The sequence below is a fragment of the Nyctibius grandis genome, chromosome Z (genome assembly GCF_013368605.1).
Source record: "Nyctibius grandis isolate bNycGra1 chromosome Z, bNycGra1.pri, whole genome shotgun sequence".
Taxonomy (NCBI): Eukaryota; Metazoa; Chordata; class Aves; order Nyctibiiformes; family Nyctibiidae; genus Nyctibius; species Nyctibius grandis.
This window is the reverse complement of record NC_090695.1, coordinates 23,351,114-23,378,985: the sequence shown is the minus strand read 5'-3', so window position 1 is coordinate 23,378,985 and position 27,872 is coordinate 23,351,114. Positions and strand designations below refer to the sequence as shown.

General features: G+C 38.2%; 1 protein-coding gene across 3 annotated transcripts in view; it reads right to left on the bottom strand.

The window, feature by feature from the left end:
* Positions 1-1,740: 1,740 nt before the first annotated feature.
* PIK3R1 (phosphoinositide-3-kinase regulatory subunit 1) overlaps positions 1,741-27,872 on the bottom strand; it is a 59,338-nt gene continuing 33,206 nt past the window's right edge. For 2 of the 3 annotated variants that reach the window (XM_068422046.1, XM_068422049.1), the window contains 13 exons: positions 27,434-27,508; positions 24,397-24,528; positions 23,320-23,521; positions 23,042-23,121; positions 12,759-12,861; positions 11,987-12,085; positions 11,681-11,861; positions 11,079-11,204; positions 9,878-10,020; positions 9,425-9,601; positions 9,246-9,314; positions 6,780-6,950; positions 1,741-6,314 (listed from right to left, as the gene is read on the bottom strand). In XM_068422046.1, coding sequence (XP_068278147.1) covers positions 6,125-6,314; positions 6,780-6,950; positions 9,246-9,314; positions 9,425-9,601; positions 9,878-10,020; positions 11,079-11,204; positions 11,681-11,861; positions 11,987-12,085; positions 12,759-12,861; positions 23,042-23,121; positions 23,320-23,521; positions 24,397-24,528; positions 27,434-27,508 — 1,748 coding nt within the window. In that variant the 3' untranslated portion in view covers positions 1,741-6,124. The remainder of the gene's footprint in view (positions 6,315-6,779; positions 6,951-9,245; positions 9,315-9,424; positions 9,602-9,877; positions 10,021-11,078; positions 11,205-11,680; positions 11,862-11,986; positions 12,086-12,758; positions 12,862-23,041; positions 23,122-23,319; positions 23,522-24,396; positions 24,529-27,433; positions 27,509-27,872) is intronic. The other variant, XM_068422047.1, reaches the window with a different exon arrangement.

Here is a 27,872-nt window from a genome sequence, read left to right as displayed (position 1 = left end):
GGGGCAGCCACAGGGCTCTCCTCACCCCTGTCATTTTGTGCCTGGTTGCCCCTGGCTGCAGCCATGGGAGTTCCCTGTGTTTGCCCATGCAGAGCTGTCCACAGGCACCCCATGCTTGGCCTGTTTGCTTTGCAGGGACCTCTGCCTGCCACCCTTGCTCACTGGCCAGCTGATCAGCACTGGCGTGTCATTTATGGCGGGCTGGTCGGTTGGCTTAAGGAAGCTCCCCCTGGGCGGCAGGGAAGCCTGGGTGTTGGGTGGGCTGAGATGCTGGAGGCTGAGGTCTGAGGGGAGGGGACAGCACCTGTCCCTTCAATGAAGCCCGGAAAAGGCAACAGTGAAAAGTTTTAAAATCTTTTCCCTTTTTGGCTTCACAGCTCAAACAAAGGGATTTGTGTGAAGTTAATTGCACACAACTTCGCACGAGTCAAGTGGCTCAGGGAGAAAAAAAAAAAACACGACAAGCATTCCCAAGCCTTTAAAAATATCACACCCACTTGTAGCTGCACAAAGACAGATTTAAGCAGGTCCTCATATTCCCTATGAAAAATGACCATGAAGCCCTAGCAAGAAAGCAGAAAGGGAAAGTGAGGGTATGTTGGTCTGCAGATAGCAAAAACAGAACGACATTTTTGCAAACTATTTTTCCAGTCTGCCAGGAGTGATATTATACAACGTATGATACAGGCAAGAAACCTGCTGGTCCATAGATTTCTGTCGTTTATGATCAGCCAGTCATAATTTCTCTCAATAGCTGATGATGGACAATGCGTGATTCATGACCTAGCTAACCTTATTTTTAGATGTTGAGCCCTACGGCTGCAGAAGTGTTTGTGTTGCTCAACATCAGTTCAGGGAGCAGGAACGAGATAAACTCAGTGTCTGGTTAAAAGAATCAGCTTACTGAGTAAAACTGAAACAGGTTCATTGGCGTTCTAGACCCAGTGCCTATTAAGTGGGCTAAAAATATGGTAATAGCCTTTAATCTACATTTCTTGTAAGAACCTCTAAGGGCTAGTGACAATGTTGTGATTAGTAATAATTATTTCAAGCCTGTGCTACCTGAGTGCCTCAGTCAGAGGGTATTGTGTGACTACTGCAAGCAAAACGTGGGCAGATTTTGGAATGGAAACTTTGGACTGAGCAGGAATAGGAATCTCTTTCTGCTTCCACAGCAGCTGGCTGACTTCCCTGGAGGACCTCTCCTGGGGCAAGATACGGGCAGGCTCGAAGAAGTCAGGTACCACATACCAATAATGAGGGGAAGAAAACAATGCTCAGAACTGGTCTTGCCCTATCCCCCCTCACTTTCTCCCTCTTCTTCATTCTTACGTTGGTTTTCACAATTAGATGCAGACATGAACCTGGTAAATGACTTCTAGATACAAATGCTTACAGGCTGGCTTCGTGGAAATCAGTGACAAAACCCACACAGCTCAGAACAACCAGAACTTTATCTGCAGATCACAGATCATCAATAGTGTACTGCTTTTCCAAGGGTATGAGACGAGTAGAACTGTCATTTTGGCACTGACATGAGACTATTTTGGAGCTACTCAAGTACTGCATGCAGTTCAATACATAGGATGGCTGTAAGTCAGCTGAAATTATTTGCTTCCTAGTTCCCTCTAATAATAAAAGCATTTGGGTCTCATTTTCAAAGTAGGTCACATATAAACAGTCGGCCAAGGATGCTGGTAAATAGAATCTCAGTCCTTACTGAAGCCTCAACAACTGAAATGCAGTTTCAAAACCACCTTTATTCTGCTTGAAGACTTATTACAATTTTTAAAGCAACTTAAAAACAAGACACAGCTCCATCAACTCTATAGCTTAAACAAAACTTTAAGGAGGCATGTTTTCCTTATTGCCTTGTAATGGCAATTTACAACCCACTTTACCCTCCACCTCCTCAAAGACCATTTTAAAATAAAGTAATCTTAATGTTTTAAAGACATTTAACAGAACAGAGCTTTTTTTTAAAAAACAAGAATAAAAAAAATAGCAGCATCTCGGGCAGCTAATGCAGTCTCATTAGGACAAGTGCAATGTAATGTCACCAACTCCCACAGTCCAGTTTAGTCTTCAGCTGCAGTAAATACAACATGATTCTACATAAAATGTTGCATTTTGGAACCTTGTCCCATGGGAGGCATTGTGCTTAGAGCTGCCCATTTCTAAAGTGACCCTGAAAAAAAGATATTATCAGGATTCACTTTCCCAACTTAATACCATGCATAGCAAAAGCACTGTGTGAAAATCGGCAGAAGTTTTCCCCATTAGAAGCATCTGAATGTTTTCCCAAGCATTATTATTTCATTGTCAATTACAAGACAAAGCCATTTCTTCACTACAGAAAAGTTGACACCAAATAGAAAATTTGAAGATTTGGTTTTACAGATTGCTTGACAAGATTTCTTAGCTAACTGAACCATACAGACAAGCTTTTTTTTTTTTTTTAAAAAGAAAATATCCAACAGCACAGAAACTCAGTTTTCTAACTGTATTTGGAAACATGCTGTACTCACAAAGGTCTAATGTGCATGTGTGTGTGTCTTTAAACAAAGTTAATGATATCACTTACTGAATTCAGCAAAATGATCATGTGTGATAAAAATGCACCTATACTAGGATCTACTTATATATAAACACAGCAGGTGTGCACACGTATGCACAGATATACATCCCCAAACCTCCAAATGCAAATTGCAACTTAAGGAAATCAGAAACTCCTGATTTTGCTCATGGGTTTTGGTTCTCTGAGTTACATCTCATACCTTTCAAAGGCCTTGTGAAAGTGCTGCTGCAGTATTAACTCAGTGCAGCATTAACTCAGGGATTTAAAATAAAACCAAAAATTCCCCAAACAAAAAAAAATAACAAAACACATCCCACTCTTGAATCATATTAGATGGAAAAAACTACATGTCAATAGAAATACAGAAAAGTGCCGTGTTTCTTCAGTTACATCCACGTACTTTTTTTCTGTATATATTAGTCTGTTTGAGATAAATCAAAACCAGAGTGAACAATATTGTACATTAAAGACAAACAATCCTGCAATGAATAGGGCCTTTGGCAGGACGTAGCTCTGTGTGTTAAGAAGGGAGGAAAATGCAGAGGCCACACAATATGCAAGTACCAAAGAAAACCCACTCATGCCAATTTGAGGGCCTAAGTGATCCTTGCAAATTGCACAGACCCTGTGCAGGCAGAACTTCCCCTTAGGAAGCCCTAAGCACTCATCCTCACAACACAGTGCTTATTTCTCATTGTTGCTTGTGCAAGAAAAGCACGTGCCAAATTTGCACATACATGATTTTTTTTTCTCTGCTACAAACACAGATGAAGAGAAGTTGTACAGCACGACAGGAACAACTTATATCCCATACTGGGCTGAGCATGTCGAGGATATGGCCCACTGACATAGCAGAGATTTTCTTAATATGAGGAATATTAGATCCAAATGCCTTAACTATGATAAAATTTCTTGACAAATGCTATGTGAAACATCAATTCAGATTATATATATTTTGCTTATAGAGAAAAAAATACAATTTTACTTTTAAAATATTTAACATTCAAAAATTAATATATGTCCAAAGAATATCTTGGATCCCTACAAGTGTTAAAATTGTTGTATATTGAACCAACTTGTAACTTCAAGCCCAGTAGTATAACTGGCATGCTAGAGTAATTGTTGGTGCTTTTCATAGTAAAAACCAGTTATTAGTAAACCAAATTTACATGGTCCTACAGGCCTGAAAAGAGTGTGGAATAAGGAAGGGAAGGGATGAAGATTAAGCATCTATTCAGAATAATTTTGTAAGTGGTGACAATCCCAAAACATTAATGTTGGTTGAATCTTGTTTCATGATATAAATTCTAGTAAGAAAATACATCTACAGGAAAGCAAAGACAACCCACCAAAAGAGCACAAAATCAAAATAAAATCAAAAGCCTTACAGCCTCAGAAATGAAGGAATAATGTAAAAATTAAAAGATAATATAAAACTGCTGGAGACTGGCAAATTTCTTCTTATTATTTCCAATAGCTTAATAAGCACGGCACACTTTGAATTCAAACACATGTATCTCTAAAACAGAGCTATTATGAGAGAAGTCCATGGGTCTTACTCTTTCGATTGTGTGTGCAACTCCCTTTAATAGGTAATGGGTCTTGCCTTTGCCTCCTGGGGGAAGAATAAATTCATATGTTCACTTAGTCAAAACTTTTCCAAAATTTCTCTGAACTTCATTACTTTATCAATTTGCAATGTGTGAACCTCCTCAGTGGTAAGGACAATAAATAACCATTGCAAATAACCCACAGTGAATTGTCCCAGAATTCCTACTAAGTTCGCTCTAGTGCGATTCATGTATTTGTTTCCTTCAAGTAAACCATAATTCCGTAAGTCTCTGGTGCTTGAAATTATAGAATTGTTCACTTTGATACTGCCTCAGCCTATAGACTTATGAAAATAAATCCAAAATGTTAAATATGATAGCCTAATTGTTTTCAAAACAGGCATTTTCTGGTCTTAATTAGCTCTACGTTGTATCCAAATGTTCTCAGTAAAGGTGGGAGCTTTTTTTTCACAATACTAATACAAAAAAACAAACCTAGGCAACAGATTAGAGAAACTTCCTTCATATGAAATTAGAATACCTTTACATGCTGACAAAAATTCTGTCACAGTAGGTCAAGAAGTCATTTATTTACTATGAAGAGTGGATTCATTCTGAAATCCAAACTATCTACCCCAGTCGCCAAATTTCCCCCTTTTTTTTTTTTCTGCAATCACTATCAGAGAAGGATACACAATTTTTCATATTCCAAACACAAAGACAATCATGATAGAAGCTCAAAATGCTTCAAGAAGCAAAGATAGCGTGGTACCGTACTCTAAAGTTATCTCTGAAACAATATTGTTGGACTCAGTGATATTTTGTAATGTTCATATGTTTTTTATTGAATAAAGCAGCTTTGAAGCTTATCAGGCACTGCCCAACAAAATATTTAGTCCAAAAAAAAAATTACGAACTTTTTAAACTTTGAGCTAGTAGCTCAATATTCTATACAAAGAAAATTGTAAAATATTTCATAGTTTTAATTCTGAAGCCAATTCTTGCTGGCTTCCTGTACATTGTTTAAAAAAATCCCCAAACAAACAATAACATAAGTAACAAAAAGTAATCATCAGGAAAAATGTTCTTAGGGAAAATAAAGAAAGAAAGAAAAAAGAAGACAAGGAAACAAGAAAGAAAAACCAGCTTAACCTGTAGATACGCTTGAGAGAAGACTACAGCCTAAAGAAAATTCAGTATTGCATAGCACAGTCTAAGAATCCAGCTTTCAGCAAACAGAAAAGGGAAAAAAGAAGCGGTTTGGTATTGATAGTTTCCATCAATGATAGTTAGTCATCCAATCCTATGTACATTATTATATACTGTATGCCATTGAAAATCCTGTTTTCTTCAGTCTTAAATATATTCTTAAAACAGGATTTTTAAACGTCTAAACAAAACACTTCCTGGCACTTTGCTATTACAGTTACTCTGAACAACATACTGAAACTGAAGTCCTTTTAAAGTGTCCCTTAGAAATGAAAGTGCCATTCTGCTACATATCATTCACTAGAAACCAAAAAATCCACAATGCTGTGTGTCTGGATCCACTGAGTGCAGCAACACCAAATCCAAGCCAAGTTGTGAATTCCACGAAATTCCAATAACCGAATGACAAAGACCTCTCACACCTTGCATTTGGAGAATCCAATGTTCTAGCTGGTAAAGCTTCAGAAGTGGTCGTAAACAAGCACCATGGTTAAAGGCCTCTATGTCCCTGCAGGGAGATCAGGTTCGGATTTCTCTCTCGTGTTTTTCTTTTCTCAAAAAAAAAAAAAGCACTTCAGATTAGAAACATACGTTCACAGCTGAAAACTGTGATCTCTCCCACTGCAGTTGTGAAGGAAAGCTCTAGTCCCATCTGAAGACACATAGCTTTGATACTGCAGCTCAAATTCTTGAGTAGGGCTGAAAGGAGCCTTCTCTCCCCAGAGGCCTCAATGTTGTCAGATCTTTTCTTTAGAAAAAAAACAAACAACCCAGAGTATTAAGATCTTCATCGCCTCTGCTGTGCATATACTGGGTAGGCTAGTGTGACATTGAGAGAGTCATTGTGCTGCACAAGTGATGTGTGTTGATAATGTAGCACCAGTTCTTTGAGTGAGTTGTACAAGTTATATGGCTCTGCAAATCCATACCCAGTAGGTGTTTTGTTTATCACACAGTGTTTTACTTCTCCATCCACCCTAAAGAGGAAAAAAAAAAGCAACCAGTTTTTAGTCTGTCAGTAAAGTTACGCTAGAAAATAAGGTATTGGCAATAAATCTTAAGATGCTAGTCACTACATACAATTCCTGTCTTCTGTGGTGGGATAATGGTAAAAGCCTAGGTTCAACCCAAATTCCCAGATGTTGTGTTAGCTTAGGGAGGCAGGAGATAGGCAAGACCTAGCAGCTGCACATAAAGGACTGCATCCATGCTTTGGTTTCCCTTCTTCCGCATGAGGCTCATCTGTGGGAGTGGCACAGGTCTGAGCTGTGTAGGAAATGAGGCAGCAAAGGACGGCCTCAGGACTTGTTGGTCTGCTTCTAAGCCCAAAGGTCCAATGGGATCCACGTGTATGTGGATCTGCCCCTGACTACCTATCTGCCCCTGACTCAAGGTAGGTGCCTCAAATGTTGGTTACATCATTTGCAAATTAGGGTACGCACACAACAGAGCAGGCATAGCAGCCTTGTTTGCTGCTCTCTCGAACAAGGAATGTTCCGTCTCGCTTTCCCCGCAGAAGATTTTCAGCTTGGCTCCTATTGATATTTCCCACATTCCATGTTCTCTCATCATGGTGGGGCAAGTCCTCATCATCTTCTACCATAGAGTATTGGCTGTTAAATAGGACGAAATGTGTTTGTGAAACAGACACAGAAGCAGAGTAAAATCCATGAATTAAGTAGCCCATATTTCATATTACTTGGAAAAAAAAAAAATGGTTAGTAGGATGCCTCCCTGGTAAAACTAGGGAAAAAAAATATGTAATACTGAACCATTTAAACCGCTGAATAAAAATAAGTTCTGGTTCTTGTTTCTTTTAAGAACATTTATGTGAATCTGAAGAAGGGTAGAAAAGGATGCTGCGAGTGCTTCAGTACTTCTACTGTTGCTCACTGTTTTCGTAAATAGCAAGCCCAACGAAATCAATACCCTCTGAGTCAGCTTAATTTCCAAAGATCAGAACACTTGGTCAGCAGTGAAAAATCATGCAATGTATCAACTACAGCTGCTGCTGCTTGGGAAAGCCACGAGCAGTTGTACAGGTAGACAGATTAATTATTTATAGGGGAGATGGCTTTGTGGAAAGGGTGGAATAGGGGAGTGCTCTCTCTCTCTCCTTATAACCAGATTATGAGAAGAGCATTAATATAGGGCCTTCTCTACCAAAACAGCCACCAGCAACGAAGCTGATTCAGAATTATACAGAACTCTCCGAGCTGAAGCCCACCATGAAAGAAGATGTCTCTGGATCAGCTGTGTGGACACCACTTCAATATTCTGCAGTTCCAGAGCTCCCCACTCCCCCAGCAGCCTGTGCTGGTGGGCCCTGCCTCTCCTGCTCAGCTTGCAATCAGTCTGTGTTTGCCTAATGTATTTATTTTCTCTGTAATAGGTTTTTAATCAGTTTTCCTTGGTCTAAGAAAACATGACTTCTCACTCATCCACTCTTCTGCCTTTCTGAAGATTCTCAAAGTTGTCTACAGAAATCAGCAATCTCACACACAATTCAATTTTTCAGAAAGAAGGGTTCGTTTCAGATGACACTCTCTCTAGCTCCTTTACCCTATTATACTCCTTTGTCCTGCATGATATTCAAATACATTCAGCAGCGTCTCCATTCTCATCCAGCAGCTAGAGAAAGCGATTCCTGTTTTTCCTGCCTCTCATTATGTTGATTTTTTCTGCATTACATCTTTTTTCTAAAGTCTTATTCTGAAAGTTTAGTTTTCCGGCAGAAACCTGAGCACCTACCAGACTCACTGGCAAGGGGAGTCACAGAGAGAGAGAAAAGGAAGATTTTCTTTAGTTTCACTTACTATTTTGATGCTACACTAAAACTATGGCCTGGCATTGTTCTTTGTCTACTGTTTAAGTGATGGGAATACTACTGGAAACAGGTGCCTACCTATTCTCTATCATATCATCTTTGAGCTGTGCTAAGACTGAGTGAACAACACGGCTCTAAAATGTGTATGCCATTTCTATCTCCTTCTTCTACCGCTGCAGCCACAGCAGAGATGCACAATTTCCAGGATAACAGTAGAAGACTCAATAAACCAAGCCAAATTAAAATAGATGTGGACAAGGCTAGAATGTAAATCCACAAAACAGTCATTGTCAGTCTGCTGCTTCTGCTCTATGTTCAGCCAGGCAGTGTAAAAGGCATGCACAGGAAACTACAAAGGCAGAAAATGTCGACACAGTATTACTCAGACAACTTTGTTTTTCTATTTGTTCATTCTTCACTGTTACTACACTTTTGATATTATTTTGTGGCTTGCTTTTGTTTAAATTTCGTCCACATTCACACCATCCAGGTGCTTTTTCCCAGGAACGAAGTGAAACCTGCTCATTAGCCAAGCCCCTATCAGAACCTATAGTAAACTGAATTGCTGAAATGACAGAACACTATCCTGCCATTTCCCAGAAAAAAATAACCAGACCACAAAACCAGAGAAGGACCACTTTTCAGCATATACAATTCCATCATCTCCAATAACAATGTGATATCAATAGCACCACAGTACCAACACTTGAAAGTTGGAAAAAGCCTGCCTATGTCCAAGAGACCTTCTGAAAAATTTATCCATCCATATGGCATCTCTATAAGATACTAACACCTTATGGCCTTTATTTTGCTGGTAAGAATAAAGACACAGGTCAAATTCCAGTGCTTTGCTATAGTAACTTGACTGTGCACTTCCCTAAATAATGGAAAGTAGGGGGTGAGATAGAGTCCTTTCTAACACTTGCATGATGTAGGCTGCCATGTGTTAACAGTGTGCATTGTCACTGGAGACCGAGGCTTGAGATTTTCTCTGTGTGGTCCAGGAATTAAATATGCTTTATCTCACTTTTACGTAAGATGATTTGAAATACCAGAAATATTTAAATCTTTTAGTACTCACTCTTCTGTATTTTCATTTCCAAGCCATTCATTTAGCTTCTTTTGCCGAACACCTTTCTGAGTCAGCCACCTGGACAATAATTGCAAATAACATTAATTGTTAGTCACAGAAGTTGGACAGGTATAAAAAAACAACAACTTAAAAAAACCCCAAACTCATTAATTCATAAGGATACTCACATCAAGTATTGATCTCTTGTCTTCCTCAGCTGTATGAGGTCTGGCTTAATGCTGTTCATGCGCTTGTCTATCTCTCTATATTCAGCTGCTTGCTTCTTTAAATCCTCTTCTAATCTACGCCTGCTGTCCACAATTTCACTTATTCGAGACTTCAGTTTCTCATAGTTGTGCATAATTCTGAATGGAATAATGCGATAGGTTACACTCTAATGATGTATTATTCATAACTTTACAATCTGCTATTTAGTGCTGTAGTCCCTTAAGAGAACAGATTATTTCTCTAGAAGTAGCTACACATTTTGCACGTTCACATCTACCTTATTTGAGGCTTGCTTTGCTTACAACTGAACAACTTTAAACTTGCCATCTTGCTTTAGTTTTAGGCAGATCTATACTTGGCGTTGTTTCTTTTTTCAACATCATACAATTTGAAATGCAAATACAAATACTGACCTTTGTATTTCTTTTTCATTTCCTTCTCGTTTAAATTTTTCAATGTATTCCTTACTGTATCTTTCTTGCGTCTGGCACTGCTCTTCAAATATTTTTATTGTTTCATTAAATGCTTCAATAGCTGTTCTTTTCATTTGAATTTCCTGAAAATAATTGTTATTACAGTTGTTATCAGAGACGATGATTTATTGGCTTGTATCACAGAAACACTTCAGTCTATTGTACCAGAAGACTTTAATATCCCTTTACCAGAATGCATTCTGTCTGCAGAGCCTTATAACACAGAGAGAATAAGCCTGTGCAAAAGGCCACCATGATGAGGCTTCCCACGCTGAGGTTTTCCAAGAAAGAAAAACTGTTAGACAAAGAGCTAGCTACAATCTTTGTTTTGTATAAGTAAGTTTTATTTGTGACAATTAGAGCCTTATCGCAAGGCACTTTGCCCTTTGTACCAACTAATGTCCTTAGACACACATCTGGCTTTCTGAAATAAAAGTGTAAGATATTGGCCTGGACAGGTCTCAAGAGGTCATCTAGTCCATCCTCCTGCCCCTATATAGCTAGTTGATAGCTAAGTCTTTTAAGTCACTAGTTCAAGTTGCCTGCACTTCTCCACCTTTCTTTAATTATTTTTAGGCATATTTCCTGCACATTTTAAGAAGCAGTCTTGATTCTGGGTCTGTAAAACAGCACTAGTTCATTGGCACTTCAAGACTTGGCTAATAATTGATTAAGTTGAACGAAGGATAGAGGCAGCTTTACATTCCTGCACTGTATCTACACACGTCATCTCTCTACTCTGCATAGACGAAACCAGACCCTTCGAAACCAGACCCTTCAAAAACTAGTAATAAAATACAATGCTTCCTTGCAAATGTGTCTTGAAAACTGTAACTCAGCTTGATGAGGTTAGCACAAGGAACCGTTGGTAAATCAAGATACTTCTGTGCTTGCTTTGGATGCAAGTGTCAGGCTTGGGCACAGGGTGGGTTAGGTTACAGGTGGTGACTGTTCAAACATGAGTAAGCAATTTACTATACTAAGCAAGCACATCAGATATGTTTCCTCTTTTGGGCAATGGTAGTGGTGGCGGAAGGGAGAGGGAGGAGGATGGAGGAAGATGGCTGTACGAATTTACAATAATATTCTTCTAAATCTACAGAGGTCTTCCACTCTCCCTTTGATTCCAAATTTACCTCACCTGAGATGTTCTTGTGTAGTCTTCATAGAGTCTGTCATATTCTCGGTTTTTTTCTTGAAACTGGGTATTATATTCGTGTAATTTCTTTCCCACTGCTTCAATGCTATCCTCTTTTACAACTTGATCCTGGAATGATGAGCAGAAGGAAAGATACTCTGTAAAGAAACGATTATATTGCACAGATTTTCAGGATAAAACTGCTTAAAAATGCCTAGTTAATTACTTGGTAATGTGACTCCTCTTTCATCCATATGGAGATATACTATACTATATGCATAATATGCAAATGAGAAATTAATGACAAAAAAGCAATTTTGCATTGCAAGTGTTCAGCTTTATACTGAAAATTATATATTTCATCATTAATGAGTGGGATATTTATTAACATAAGTTTATTTCTTAATAATGTATGTGCAGTATTTAAAGTTTTAATTATTTATATGAAAACTGTGGAGTTGGTTTTAAACAAAAATATCCATTTTTATACCCACTTTATTTTTTCAAATATTAACAGAGCTGAAGCTCTTAATGATAAATGACTCCCCACTCTGCAGTTATTTCTCTGTATTTAAGTGAAACACAAAGAAAACAGACCAAATTACCTGTTGGTACTTAGACACTGGATACAGTAATTTGACATCCAGTTTAGGATTATACTGGGCTAGAGATTCATTCCGGTAGTGGTTTATTAGCTCAACTACGGAGTTGAAAGTTAATGGGTCAGAAAAGCCGTATTTTCCATCTCGATGAAATATTTTGATTAATTTGTTATTTCCTCCTTTCCTGCAAATAAAGTTTGTTGAAAAGTTAGGCATACTTTATGTAGTATTTCCTAAAGAACACTGTATTTTAAATGCAGTATTACATTTTACTGTCGAGTATTACAGACCTAGCATAACTAATCTTACCTTAGCGTAAGCGTGTAATCCCCATGCATTTTGGTTGAAGCATCTCGTACCAAAAAGGTACCATCAGCAGTGTCTCGAAGCTTCTCATTTACTTCTTCTCTAAAATGAAAGCAAAAGTAACCAATTATTTCAGCTACTTCTCACTCATTTATCCTCTCACTGTGCTCTAAACTATTCTGTTTTAAAATAAATCATTTTTATAAGCCTTCTTGATCTCCACATTAATAAATACAGTTATTTAATAGCTTATTTGACATTGCTGGAGAACAACTGTGATATAAAAATGGTATATCCTATGTCCTTTCATTGCTGGACAAAATTGTATTAATGCAACGGTCTTTCTGCTTGTTCATACAAGCCTGCACAATTCGAGCAGCCAGTGCTGGTCTAATGTACCTATATATAGTACAGTTAAAAATGTTGCTAATATATAGCACTTGTTAGTCTGGCTTGTTAACTATTGTGCCTCCAGTTGAGGTTCTTGATAAAAAAAAAGAAGAAAATACTTTTTTATTGTTGCTGTCCTTTCATGCTAGCATTTCATATAGCTGTCTTAAAGTAACAGACCAATCGTTTCACATACTACATTCTAACTGACTGCCAGTAACTTTTTAGTCATGTTTGGAATAAAACCAATCGAATATGTCTGTGTTGGAAAATATCCTAAAAATGGCTCTCAGAACTGTAATTTTTCTATACTTAAGCATAACACATACATAGAGAGTAGCATAGCAAGAACATAAAGCAAACATTAGAAATACAGCTGATTTACCTTGAGATATCTCCCCAGTACCATTCAGCATCTTGTAATGACATGTTGTTATTCATGCCGTTGTTAGTTACAGTATTAGGTTTTGGTGGCTTAGGAGGCAGCGCTGCAGATGAAAGGGGAAATAAAAAGTTGACTAAAACTCACTGAAAACCTGACCATATATGCCTTGAAATTATACCTTATTACATGAATGAGGAAAAAAAAAAAGAATTGTTACAAAATAGTTTTCCGTCACTAACAGCCTTCAAAAGCCATGAGAGGAATCAAGATATTTTACTGAAAACAGTATAATTCAACAAGAAAGATGTACTGTTTCAAAGAAGTATGTTACTCTTGCAAGAACATATTTTAAGCAAAATCCATACTCATCTCCTCCCCCTTTGAAGAAAGCATATGAGGAAAAGAAATTCCGAAGTTTGCTTTTACCTTCTTCCACTATCTTCAGGTGAATACAAATAATAAAACATGTAAAATTTCTTTTTTTTTTTCTCCTACATAATGATCTTAGAGCAATGTTGCTGCTTCCTCACCTAGAAGCTAAGTAATAAAAGATGCGAACCCACAGCAATACTGTATAGTTTAAAAGAAGAACTGGGTTTTTGTGATCCTCAGCATTCTGTGCGATGATTTGCCAAAAAACGCTGTAAGAAACCCATCTGTGAACCAAATATCCCTTGTGTAAATCTTAGTATTCTACAGAATAAATTGTGTTCCAAATGCCAGGACTGATTAAAACCCACATCCCCCTTTTCTCAATGTCAAAGCTGCATACGTATACCAGTAGGTGCCAGAGAGGATACTGCAGCACTTCTGACTTAGTAGAAAGGGGGGCTACATTGGAATCAGGATTAAAAATCAACCCAGCTCTTTTAGTTCTCCAGTAAGTATATCATTCCTTATGAACAGCCCTGCCCTATATGCTATGACCAGCTACAAAACACGATGTTTTTTAAAGTTGCAATGAATATCAAGATAGCATAGTATTTTTATATGATATGAAAAAATGATGCAATATCAGGTATTCAATTAATATTGCTAGATTTTAAAATCTGATTTCCTCAAACAATCCAAAACAATGATTTGTAATCACTGTTCAGGAAATAAAAGTGTTATTGCAGCATCTCCTTTTAGTCACAGTGTGGAACAGAGACAGCAAAAATAATAATAAAACAAATACAAAATTTTTATTATATAATAGCAGAACTAGAACTACATCTGACAGAATAAAATCAAAACAGAAACAGGTCAATTCAGTAAAAATTCAGTTAAGTAAGCAGACAGGTATTTCTACAGGTTATGATTCTAATTACTATAACCATGCACTAAACCACAATTTAATTCTAATTTACGAAGAAAAGGAAAAAGAAAACCTATCTGCATCAATGACAAAGTAAAGAAATCCTACATATCCACTAAGCAGCTATTGTAAAGATCAAAATGAATTAAGTCTTCCATAATAAGACTGCAGTTTTACCTGGTGGATCCATTTCTATGTAAAACATCAAGTCTGTGCCACAATTTATATCTGTCTTAGGATATTCTATATCCAGTTCTTCCATATTCCAAACAGTATTGTACATTTGTATGAGTTTCACTGAGTAAGCTCAGATACAAGAAAAGAGTCAGGCTCTCTTTGTAATGGTGTCTTGGAATTCATTTTAAAACCTATAAGGGGCTGCACTGTAACCTATTACATCATAATCCTCAGCCAATCATGTCAAAATAATGTCACCAGACCACTCCTGTTTCATCATTTTGTTCTACATTAATCTTGAAACAATTTCAGTTTCAGAAAGAATCTACATTTAGCAGAACTGCAATATAAACCTGGTATTACAAACAAAAGGAGCAAGTGGGCTCTCCTCCCTGCCTTCCCGGCTCGTTTTCCTGACTTTGCAGCATGGTACAGTCCAATCCTGGCAGGATGACAAAAGGCTGATACGCTGCAGCACGTAGCTCTTACACACACGCGCACACAGCACACGCACACTCGCACACAGGGCAGCTTCCCTTGAGAAGTAGGTCGGTTGCATCTCAGTTGTGTTCTCCTGCTTGGATGCCTGAAGTTTACCATTCAAAAAGCTTTAAAAGGCATTTGGACCTACTGTACGTATTAAAGCTGCAGAAGGGAAAAGAGCATGACTCCGTGTGTGTGTGTGTATTCATTACACACCCATTTTACACATACATATGCGCACAGGCTTATGTATCTCCACACAATAAAATATGGATTATGTCTTTAAACTGTGCAGATTTCTATTATTTCAATGGACACACGGGTCTGATATATGTGGTATTATTATATAAAATGTGTTTACTGCAGAGATGTCTTCCCCCTCTTATCATTTTCTAATAAAACACAATTCCAATTGATCTAGATTAACTCATTTTGAAATCCAAAACCCAAATATCGTAATCTTACATTCAGCAGACTTGCCTAAACTGTGGAAGAAAGTAAAAACTGAGCAAGATCTTGAAACATGGTTTTGCTGAACATAAAAAGCCAGTCTGTCAGAATACAAGATTTAGTCTGCCTTTTCACACTGTTTCTCTACCCTGTTCTCACTGAGATATTTATCAAGTTAATTGTTTTTAAAAGCAAGAGTCCCTTGTCAGTGTCTCCTTCCTCACTTGACTTTATGTCATCAGTATCCTCCTACCATTTAGAAATATTCCTTCTTAACTTCCCCCCATCGCTGACTGTAACTCTTTCAGACCTCTTGGAAGAAACACGCACAGAATAGACTATTAATTCCAGAGCAGAATGCTATGTAAAGCAATGTGAATGCCTTATACTCACTATAATCTATGGGGGCAGAAAACCAGATACCAAAAATAACCACAACAAAGAGTAGCTGTAGCAACTATCTGTGCCTGCATCATAAGAAATTCTGGAGCGGCTGAAATGTGCTCTATCTCACAAATGCTCATTAAAAAAATTAACACAATTTATATCCTTCCCAAGTATTTCACACATTTCTACACCCTCTCTGTGCCCCTCAGCAGCTTCCCCCTTTTAGACAAGCATTTACAAACAAGAACACGTCTAGAGTACCAACAGCTACAAAAAAATACATGCTAATTTGCTTTATACGTTAACAAGCTTAAATTCATTCTGAAGTAGACTCTCCCCGCCCTATTTAGGTACATGTGCTCCAAAGATTCCTTTCATTTCCAAAATGAAATAGGATACTTGAAATCATCCCACATACAAGTCCAAACACTGAACTTGGAGGTTTAGCCCACCTGCTACCCAAACAATTGAGCTGCCAAAGTAATAATTTAAATTAGGTTATAAAGATTTCCTACAAAGACTGCATTGCTGCATTTAGGTCTCACGTGGGACCAGTAAGATTTTTTATTCCGTTGAATAAAGGCTTTCAGAAAAAATTACTTCTCCAGAGTTTCACCGGTAGCCAAGTTCTGGACTGCCCACACTTGTATAATCAGGTTAGTACTTGGCTCAGACTAGCCTAGCCTGCAGGCAAGAAAAGACAGGAGACAGACAGGCAATTCCCCATTCCTTGTATAATCTGGAGAAAGTACTGAGGTACTTGACTTTCATTCACATATCTTAAGGCCATGAAAGCTCTACCTGGTAATCAGTTATAGTAAAATACTTCCAAGAGGTGATGAAGAAAACACACAGAGAAATTCAGAATCACTTACTTTGTAAATTATGCATCACAAATGCTCGTCCTTATAATACAGCCTGAAAATGCACTCCAGTAACCTGAAAAATTAATTGGTTTCCTCTTATAAAAATCTTACTTAAGAAAACCCCCTAAAACTCCTTTTACTAGGAAGCTTCTCTGAAGCAATGAAAAAAAAAATTCTGAAAAAGAGATTGCTCTGCTTTCCAACCAATATTCCATAAAAATCCCTAAAAAAGCTGCAACACGCAGTAAGAAAATCCAAGCCTTCTCTCTCTTCTTAACTGCTTAAAGCTCTGTGCTGTGCAGAAGGTATCCACTTACTCTGGTTCATCATTAAAAAGTGAACCTGACTTTAGTACTGTAAAAAAAAAAAAAGAAACCACCACCCTCAGTAGCTTGCACGTCTCTCTCAGATAAAGATCTCAGTTTCATGATTAACTTGGGCAGGTTCAAATATTTGCTGAGCCAGGGATTTCAGGTGGGGGAGGGGGAGCCAGATTCAAAGTAAAAGTTGTCATCAGCTAACAAGTGGCCAATGCAAGGCTAACTTTCTCATTTTAGCTAAGTAAATGAGAAGACTATTGTAAGAGGCCTTAAAATAGTCTCTGTCACTGGCAGCATGCTGAGTGCAGTATTGAAGTTGAGAAAACACCATGAACAGCCAAATACAGGAAGTGGCTAACTAACTTACTGCAGAAAAATACAATCAAAATCTTCCTTGAAAAAAGCTGCATCTCTCAGAGCAGCTTTGTGCAAGCAAAATAGCCTGCTTGCAAGCACAGCATCACCTCCTACACACTCATGTGGGATCACAAATACAGGTGCTGCTTGAAGACCCTTAGCATGACGCTTGTGAGGCGTTTTATCCATTTCTTATAAACTGAAAATAGTAGAAAAAACACCTGTCCGTATCCACGGTGTTTTCCAGTACGTCAGGTTTGCTCATTCCTTGGGCAGGCAGGCGGGAAAATGGACTGTACAGAGAGGAAGCAGTTTAGGTCAAATACATTTTCCTTGCCTTAGTGTTTGGTGGAGATCATACTTGCTAAAGGAATGGAGCAGAAACTGAAGAGCCTGCTCCCCTTTGCCTACGGAGGTTAACTTCTTTGCTAGCTCAGTTTTACAAGGAAATAAAGTGAAAGGAGAAGCAGATCACAAAATTTAATTCAGAGAAAGAGAAGGGGATTAATATTTTCCTCCTACTTGTTGGAAACAGTGAGAACGTCTGGTAGCTGTGTTCCTTATGGCAGTCAAACGGCATTGAAGAGTTTTCACCTCCCGAACACTCCACCTACCAAAACTCTCCCATGCTACAAAATACCAAACCCAAATATCTGCAGTACATTTTTGATGTTTTACAATCGATTGATTAGCTTCACCTATAACAATCCCTTGCTTTTCTAGTTTTAGCCTTTGCCTACTTGAACAATTGTCAGTTCTACATATAATTTAAAGCAGCACAGTCATAAAGGTACAGCCTACTTCAAATGGAGATGGTAACTTGTGTTTCTGAACTAACCCAACTTCTGACAGTAACTGATATGCCTGTTAAGATTACTGAAGGAGCTGATAAAACTTCTTGGTTTATAGGGCCACAATACAGAAGCATACTCTCAAAGGAGAAAAGACAACCCAAACCTGGTTCACTGAATTGTTTATCATTTTAAAAAGCACAGGTACCCACACAGAGACAAAAGATAAGGCTTTGCTCCTAAGTCCAATATTTTTTTTTTTTATTCCAGTGCCTCGTGCAAAAATGAGTTCCTAATCATCCTGCAGAAGGGAATCAACTGCCTCACCAAAAAAAGATACTGGTAGGGACACACCTGCATTTCCACATAATTGCTCTATCTTAACTTTTATTTAAAGTTAAATTTCAAAACCTCTAGTGGTGCCCATTGAATCTACAGATCTGTATTTGCAGAAAGTCAGTAGCCTACTATTTTTTGCAGTCATACTCACAGTGTTCTTCTACCTATAAAGCACTTTTTTTCCTAAAAAATTATGTATGAAGCAGGAAGAGAACCGATCGGGTCTGACAGGCTTGTGCATGTATTACACATACCTACACACAAACACACACAGACATATCAATCTGTAAGGAGTTCTAATAACGTCATACATGTTATTTCAGTCTTACCGAACACTTTCAGTTCGGTATTGAGGAAAATAAAGCACAGACTGCTGTCAAACGCTGAACCAGGAACGCAGCACTCCAAGAAGTTACCACCGAGGCCCTTCGCCCTCAGCCCAACGCGGTGCAGGGGCTCATTCGCTCAGACGCGGCGCCCCCTGCCGGCTGAGGGGACACACAACACCCCTCCCGTGCGGCTCCAGCTCTGCCCGGGACCCGCCGCCTTCCGCGGGCTCCAAACCACGCTCGTGACATGATGCAGCAAAATCCTGACAAGGAACAGCCTTCCTCTGTATTTGTTTGTGTCCCCAGGACACTACGGACAAGACCGTGGTCTGAGCCGGACCACCGCAGCAGTCCAGGGGAGCTCTGTGTGTGATTCCAAGAGGAATGCTACCACACTTGCTAATACTTTGTGCAGCTAAAAGCAAAGTGTCTGCCTCTCGGCGATACCGACAGGACTCGCACCCCGTCACCAGTAAGTGAGCAGTTATGTGTGAGGCAGTCTCGTTACCTCAACTCATTCTTAGCTACGACCCCGTGAGTAGTAAAACCTACCTCTTCATGCTTAAAACTGCAATATTTCACAGCCTGAGCCATTATTTACAATGTTATTTACAAGCCCAGGCAACAGGAATAAATCGGAATAGACAGTCTAGATGAAGAAGCTCAGCCTGAGTTAGTGCACAGGCTGTTAAAGGCTTCAGTTCATCCATACAGGAGGTAAGCTCCTTCCCGCTGCTGCAGTAGCTCTTCCTCTTCTCCTCACCAGCCCATTTTGCCTGCAATGCCACCAGCTCCCCATGTCCCCTCACTCTCCCACCACATCCCCCTTCCTCATTGCCTAAGACACACCTTAATCTCACACACCCAAAGCCACTCCATGCTCCTTAACACCCCCTGAGCCCAAGAGGACCCCCATCTCCGAGTTCCCCCCAAAAATCCCCTCCCAGCTCTCCCATCACCTGACCTTCCTCTGTACAACTTGCCTTCCCAGCTACCACCTCCAAAGCAATGACGCTGCCCCGAGCACCTGCTGAGCCCCACAGATGGCTCTGGGACCTGCATCCAGGGCGGGCCTTCTCCAGACGGGAAAGCCAGGTGCCTTTACGATCCTTGAAAATGAACTGAAAAAAACATCCAGTCTTCTACACCTACAAATATAGCCTATTTGTCAATATTTACCTCTAAAAGCACATGCTCCTTCACACCTCTGTATGATGTGTGAGATTCTCTGAGACAAGCAGCGTTGTTAGCTATAATTTCTTCTAATTCTACTGTTTTGAATAGCATATTTAGAGACATGCACTCTGTTTCTGACTGTAAAATCAGCACTACTTTTTAAATTAAAGCCTGTGTGGCTGTTCATCAAGTTGGGTTGTTAAAATGGGATGCTAAATCACCTAGCTTGTGCACTAACACCATCTTTTGGCTCCCCTACTGATAAACTCGAAGAATGAGACAGGAATTAGAAAATGGGTCTGGTTACCAGTTATTCAAAACACCAACATTTCTCCAGTTCTCCTTCTCCTGCAACATTACTTTGTCTTCACCTACTACACGCATAGGCATAACAAGTAATTTAACTTTAGTACTTAAACTTTTGTGGAGGGCTAAACACTTCTAATTCACAAACTAAAATGCATAGTTTGCTGTTCAACACTGACAGACAAAAAAAAAAAATCAGTGCAGAGTTGTTCTGTGATTAAAGAAAAAAAATCAAGTAATGGCCTAGAAGTAACTCCTGGTTTTGTGTTACAGTGTGCATAGCATCACTCTAGCTATAAGATGTTCAATTAAAGATGCTCAATTTAAGATACTAATTTTAACATACATGGTCCAATTGCATACTTTCTATCGCTTTGAGGCAAAAAGGATAATTAGTGGATGATGTGATAAGAAAAAAAAACACGCAGTTGTGCAAAGATCTCCCTATTCAGTTCAGATATCTCCAACACTACATTTAATGTACCTACGTACTGTGTAAGATACCACTAAAACTTCATGCACAGCTTGTTTTAGACAGAATGTTTTCATCCAAGCTTGAGAATAACAAAAAGAAAAAAGGAAGCAGAGAGCTATCATTCCAGCCTGTGAAAAAGAGAAGAAATCTGGCAGCATTGGCTTCCCTGTTATGGCTTAGTTGTCATTACATTATTTTCAACAAGTAAGATTCTTTCTGCTTAAAACCTCTTAACTTCTGCACTTCTAAAATTCTGTTATAGATTGTCATTCTCAGAACACTGACATGACAAATAAGTTATCTTTTCTAGGAATCTTCCTTTTATTACAATGTCTCTAAATAATTTTTATGGAAACTCAAGCCACTACAAGCAATAATCATGAAGATGGTAATTCTGAAAAATACATCTTAGAGTCTTCTATGAGAATTATAAAAACAGAGTGCTTCAGATGATCAGGTCACCAAATGATTTTGGTGTGGAAAACAGACTTGTGTCCTAATCCTGTAAACTTATATAACATTCTATTAAGACTCAACTTTTGAAAATTACTCAAGTGCTTTACAGGCCTGAGAGCAGAGGCTAGCTAACTATAGACTACAAAGCTTGAAAATTTCTGAGTTTTTTTTCCAGCATATTAATAGATGTGCAAATGTTCTACTAAAAAAACATTCCACTGCCCAGGACAGACTTTGAAATGCACAGGGAAGGAGTTCTATTTTTGTAACAGATCATATGAAAAATCCCAAGAGGATTGTCAAAATAAACTATTGCATTACAAAATATTAATTAATGCAGACGCAATATTAAAAACAAGCAGATGTTAGTTTATAATTATTATCGTAGTGTCAAACCCTATAAATCTGATGGATACAGCCACATTTCTTCAAGCGCTCTAATGATACTTTCAAGATGACTAGACTCCCTGTCCTCATTAGTAGTTCTAACATCAACACTTTTCACTTTTATACTTTCCTCACATGAAGCAACTCAGGATGATATGCAACCAAGGGATCTCTTAAGTGCAACTTCAGAAACTCTGACTTCGAAACTTTAGAAGCTCTCACCGTTGACCCTGCCTTTGTAACCTCCCAATCAGTGCCTCCAGCCATATAAAATTACATACTCTAAAGCACTTGCAAACATATCATTTAAAAAAATGCTATTAGCAAACTCCTTAGAATATTAAGGGGATTCAATAATGCATTTTGCTTTTTAAGATTTATAACAGGTGGCAAATAAAATAATTCTTTAACAATTAGCAGTTATTTGCTAATTCTTGGTAAAATAGGACAAATAGTCATTAAAAGTTTGGACTCTCCTGGTTGTTACGAAGCATCAGGAGGAAAAATACACAGTGGTTCTGGAAATGCCTGTTTAACTATTTTGACAAAATTGAACAAAACCAAATAGGTATAAACTAGCTCAAAACAGATGTACACTATGTTAGGGAAAGATTCGTAACTAATAGAGCTGGGAAGGCTGGAAAAGCCTTACAAACAAAGCAACAGGAACAAAAATCTTAGCCATTTTGAATTAATCTCCATTAGTTCATGCAGGGGATTATACAATGCGCCTACCTGAAATACAAGAAATAAGGCATTTTCTGCTGCTGTTTTTCTGCTGCTGTGTTCTAGGTCTTCAAATCTTAAACAGCTCTACAAATCCTACTGCCATGAACTTTACCTTGTACTTTGGATAGAGAGGAAGGAGAGCTACAGCCTGCCCAATGTTCTGGTTCACCATTACCCTATCCTTTGTTCAATACACTCTGTTAATAAGCTGTAAAAGGAATTAATTTAAGCTAACATCTAAAGTCCCCCTGTGTTAATAATCTCCTTTGCACATAGTTAGCAACTCTTCCTTGCTCCTACCAAATATATGACTTAAAAACGGGGATTTTTGCATAAATTAGAGGTGGGTTTTACTGTTTGCTGACTAAATTTAGACACTAACTCACAGAACAAATACAAGTATAATTATCTTTCTTGAATGGGGTTTTAATATTTTCCATGTTGTTTATTGATATTGATAAATAAATCTTTTGACTCTGTGGATTAAAAAATACATATATGTAAATAAAGGGGGAAATCTTACTTTCTTCCGATGATCTCTATCGGGTATTGCAGTTCTAAGAAAATTTGCCTGGGAGTAGAGTGAAAGTTAAATAAAATCTCCAGAATTTACCTCCCACCACCACCACAACTGTATGATATGCATTCTATTGGTTTACAGGTCTTAAAAATTCACAAATTCCTATTCACTGTTTACTGAAAAGGAAATGAAAGTCCTAAGGCCGTACAAACTATGGGTACTAAAATGATTTTAATGAACAAGATGATTTCTTATAAAACAAATGTTGCACACCACTGTAGAACGTATTAACAACTTCTACTTAGTTCTGTAGTTATGCGCTTTTGCATTAAGTTTGATTAAAAAAGAAAAACAATGAGCATTTACTGTCCTCAAGTTGAATTTTAATATTCAAGAAAACATTGGTATATAACTTTTTAAATGAAAAGTAGTTTTTACCTGGTACAGGATGTCTCTCATTCCATTCACTTGTGATTAAAACCTCTAGGATCTTTATGTGGTGTTCAGTATTATCAGAGCTGCAAGAGATGGATTATACAGTAAGAACTAGGAAAAATGCAAAAGTTTACATTAGAATTATTCAAAAAACATTGGAAAAATTTACAGCAATGCCCTCCACATTATAAGTAAGGTCACAAAATTAATTCATCAAATTTACTTTTGTACATAACTAAACCATATTACAGTACAAAATATAATAAAGATGATCCATGTACCTTGCTATCTGGAATTTGAAAAGCAGAGGGCTGAAAATTTCAGCCAGAGACCTTGCATTCAAGAGATTTTTGCTGGAGGCTTGACAAACTCTGAGGAAATGTTTGAGCAAATACTGGAGTGTGAGCCAATACTGGGGAGGTATATTTGGAGATCTGATGAGTTTCTTCAGCAACTGAGCATATTCCTCTGAGCTTTGCACTTCTGTAGGCAAACAGATAAAAGGCTCTTGATATCAGCACAGGAACATTCGACAAGTAAAACGAGACTATGTATGACTCCTTTGAAAGCAACAATTTTACGGAAAAAAAATAATAATTCTGCCCTTTATCAGTGCCCTAAGACTTCTTTCTTCTTTTGAAAAAAGTGAAATGCTCACGGAAGAGTAAAGAACAAGTATTTAAAAGTCAAATGGAAACAGATATGCATTTTGGTGAAAACCACAATGTGTTCAGAGTGTACTGGTAGAAGTCTGTCTTGTGTTTAGCGTCACACATGATTGGGTAATTCTGAGATGCACTAGATAAGTCTCACAGGTGCTGTTCTAACTTTGAAGGTTACCAGTAACAATATCCTGTCCTGAGATATATAACAGAATACTTGGCCCACGTGCTGAAAGCCTATCAGCTATGCTTGTTTGAAATGACCACTGTAGATGATGAATCTTACATGCATGTATTTCTCACTTCATAATCTGCAACTCCCAACGTACCACAGAACACCATGACCTCTAATACATTTACTTTGTCAGCACTGATAAAAAGTTAAAAATTAGCTTTCTGCATAAAGATAGTCCTTGATTTTTCCCCCCAGTTTTTCTATAGTCATTCTACTTACTAAAATGAAGAGAATCCCTTGTATTTTCCATTATGTTTACCTAAATAGTTAAGTAAATAATGCATGTCTAGATCTGAAATGAAACAGCTTTCATCAAAAGTGGTGCAGGTATATGTTTTCTGAGATGCTGCCAGCTTGTGCAGAATCTTCCCTGTTCTGTGGGTGACAGCTGGACCACTGGATATTCAGAATGTGAATAAATGCTTTTTTGTTTGACATTTAAAATAATGTGATAATCATACCTTGAGCTACAGAAATCATGTCACTGTAAACAGCTGCTGGAATGATGGGATTTGGCAGGTCCAGGAGATACCTCTTGAGAGCATCTGATAAAGTGTGCACATCAAATGTCTCTAAATCCAATGAAGAGGCATCTAAAGGGAAAGAGCAACATATTTTTTAGACATTAGAAACTGGAAAAAATATACAGCCTCATGATATTAGGCCTTTATACCAAGCCCAAACTGCTAACTTCTATCTGGCTTATGAGGAACAACTTGTAAGGAAGAACATAAGACAGCAAGAAACATCTCTCAGATGAATAACATACAGTGCTCAACACCATGCCCAAGCCTTTGGCATGTGACGAACCAAATGGCTTCCTTGTGTGGCCTTCTGTCATATACAGTGTAGGGCTGAACTCAGAGTAACAGTAGTGACTTGCTGCATGTTGGCAATGTTATGGAACATTAGAATATTTTTAACAGGTCTCTGTTTTACCTGTAAGTATTTTGTGTAAGAAGTGTTAATCAAGGGTTTGGGCAAATGCAGCTTCTCTACTGCTAGCTACTTCTATTATGACTGAAAGTTTGATTAACAACTTGGGGCTCCGAGTCTGTAAATATTTATGTAAGTTGAAACAAATACACATGTGCAGAACTGAGTGCTTGGTGTTTTATGCAGCTGTTAGGATTTGTCTTGTAAAACCTGATATCCTTGAAGGATGGTTATGATTTGGGCTAAGGTTTGGGAGTGTCACATAAAGGACTACTTGTTAGCATTGGAGCAAAGAATATCAGCAGCAAAAATAAAAATAGGAAAATACAGAAATGCTTACTTAGTGCAAGCAAGATTAGCGTTCATCTTAAAACATGAAACTCTGGCACAGTAAAGCCCTAAATGTAAAGATCCACATTTGGCGCAAGAATTTAGAGGTATTAATGCTGACCAACTTTCTAGGCTAGACAAGTCCCCTGTAAAACAACTCCTGAACCTATTTGACCAGTTTAAACGAAATTCAACAGGAGGGTAGAGGAATCAGATATATGGTGTGTCTACACGTACTGTGAAAAAAAGCAGTCAAGAGGGAGCAGTGAGGCACTTAGTGCTCCTCCACCTTCTTTCTGTTTTCCCCAAAGGAAAGCTTGCAGTATGAGCTCAATTCTTATCAGATACTGAAGAATTTCCATGAGAAAAAAGACACTATAAATGGCTCAGACGATAAAAAACTTGCAGTGTGGGTATGAATTCTGTAAGAGCCATTATGTGTCAGAGAATCCAACCACAAATTCAAAAGAAATAGTTTTCATTAGTTTTGTTGCTCACAGGATGTTTTTTATTTCATAGGCCAAGTTAAATCCTGGTTCTTTCAGTGCTGACCCATTCTCTGAAGTATATCCTAAATTATAATAATGAATACACGAGTATGAATAAACTTCTGGTACTCTGCAACTCTTTGGGTGTAATGTCATAAACAGACCTGAACTCTTCCATCTGCTGAGCTGGCCAGATGCAAGTCAGCTTTGATTCTGGAGCTAGATAGCACTGTGTTGAAGCTAACAGGCAGTTATCCAATTAACATAGAAAGCATCTTAACCATAAGCAGAACAGCACACTAATGCAGTTCACAACTTTGAGACCAAAGCCGACTTCGCTCTCTGAATTAGCACTCTACTAATTCAAAGAGAGTAGGTGGAGCAGATGATGAGATCTGTCTGTATCCATGTATCTGGACACCCACTGCACCGGCTCTGTCCTGGAAGATTCTGATCCTATCTTAAAGAGAACTCAGAAAGATACACTGTTACTAAAGTGTAAAGTCCTGTTCTCTTTTCTCAGCCTAATTACATTTTAAATAAGAATACATGTAAACCACAAGTTCTTGATCTCAGGAGATAGACGAACCTTTCATAAAAGTACACCTAGTTTAGAGACTTAAAAAGGGATTCAGATAAATTAAGAGATACATTCATATTGGTGCCGTAGAAAACCTGGATTTATCTGGATTGAAAAATACAGTATTAAAAATATGGCTTAGGCTGCTAGCACCACGTGCATATCTCCTCTCCGTGCTTGCTGCACTCATATACTTCTTCACTCCCATCACAGTCAGCAGAGTTCAGGATGCTCTTTTGATTTGAAGGAACAGACAACTCATAGTATCAACTCTTGTTCATTTTGTTAATACTTGCAATTACTAAAAATGAAGAGAGTGAATTCACAGTTTGAGTTTGCTTCCTTTGTCCCTTTGGCAACGTGGCATGTAACCAGTTACATTTTCTAGCCCTTGTATTTTTGTGGTTTTTTTAATGCAAGTGGAAGCTCACATCCCACATTGCACCCTAAAGGCGTGGTCACTCCTCTTACAGTATCTCCTGATCTGTCATAGTGCAACTGAGTGTTGTCATACCAGTATATTCTGGCTTGAAGTAGAAATAAAGAGTACCAAAAAGAGAAGGAAATACATTTCAGTAAACTTGAACGGCTACATGGTGTTAGTGGTGTAGCTGCATTTTACTGCTGAAAACCTGAGAACCCAGCCTCCTGCAGCAACATTAATTCAATTCTCTCTTTCCCTACCAGCATCATCTCTGTAGCAGGCAGGGAAATGTGCAGCTATTGCCTCTCCACCTACTGAACCAAATAAATGCACACACAGAACTGTATGTAAACAAATGGCCATTTGTTTACAAAATAATAACCTGCACCCTTACAGGAATAGTGTATCTTTATCTTGCTTCTGAACAAAACACCTTGTTTTTCTCTGTACAGCTAGATTGACAGTCCTTGAACAAGCAAGTGACCAAGAAACAATTAGAATAATTATTCTTGGAAAAAAACATGCCGTGGAGCTGTGAAAAAAAGTCATTCTGGAAAAGTGAAAAGTACCTTTCATATTAAATGTTAAAGTTAGAAATCTTTATTACTTATATTTGTCTTTTTAATATTATATTATTCAGAACCAGCACATATATATAAGCTGAGCAGGGGAACAAAGAAAAGAGGAGCAGTTTGACCACAAAATCTGTCTAGTGCTTTAAGGATGAGAACTGTACTTACCACATTCAAGAATTTGTCTTAATTCTGCTGAAGTGCTTGGGCTTTGTGTTCCATACAAAGTCGAGCACTCCAGACCTTCAAAACAAGATCGACGGGATACATCAATATTCCAGTGACTGTTGCCATGACAAAACATACATCTGTTTTCTTCAAAGATGTACTTACAGTATAAATTAGCAATATTTTCCCACCGCCATCCACCTACCACCCACCACACTACAGAATGTGATTGCTTTTTAAGGCTGCAAGACACCTCCTTGTACATGCAAACTGCTGGGTCTGCAGAAAGAGCTGGCCAAGGAAGATCAGAGATGCCAGCAGTCCCACGTATTCTGTACAACTCTCCACGGGCTGGCTGTAGAAGGACAGGACTAGGAAACAGATTCGCATACCCCAGGGAAGAAAAAAGCTTGCAGGAGCAACATGGGAGCCAGATCTT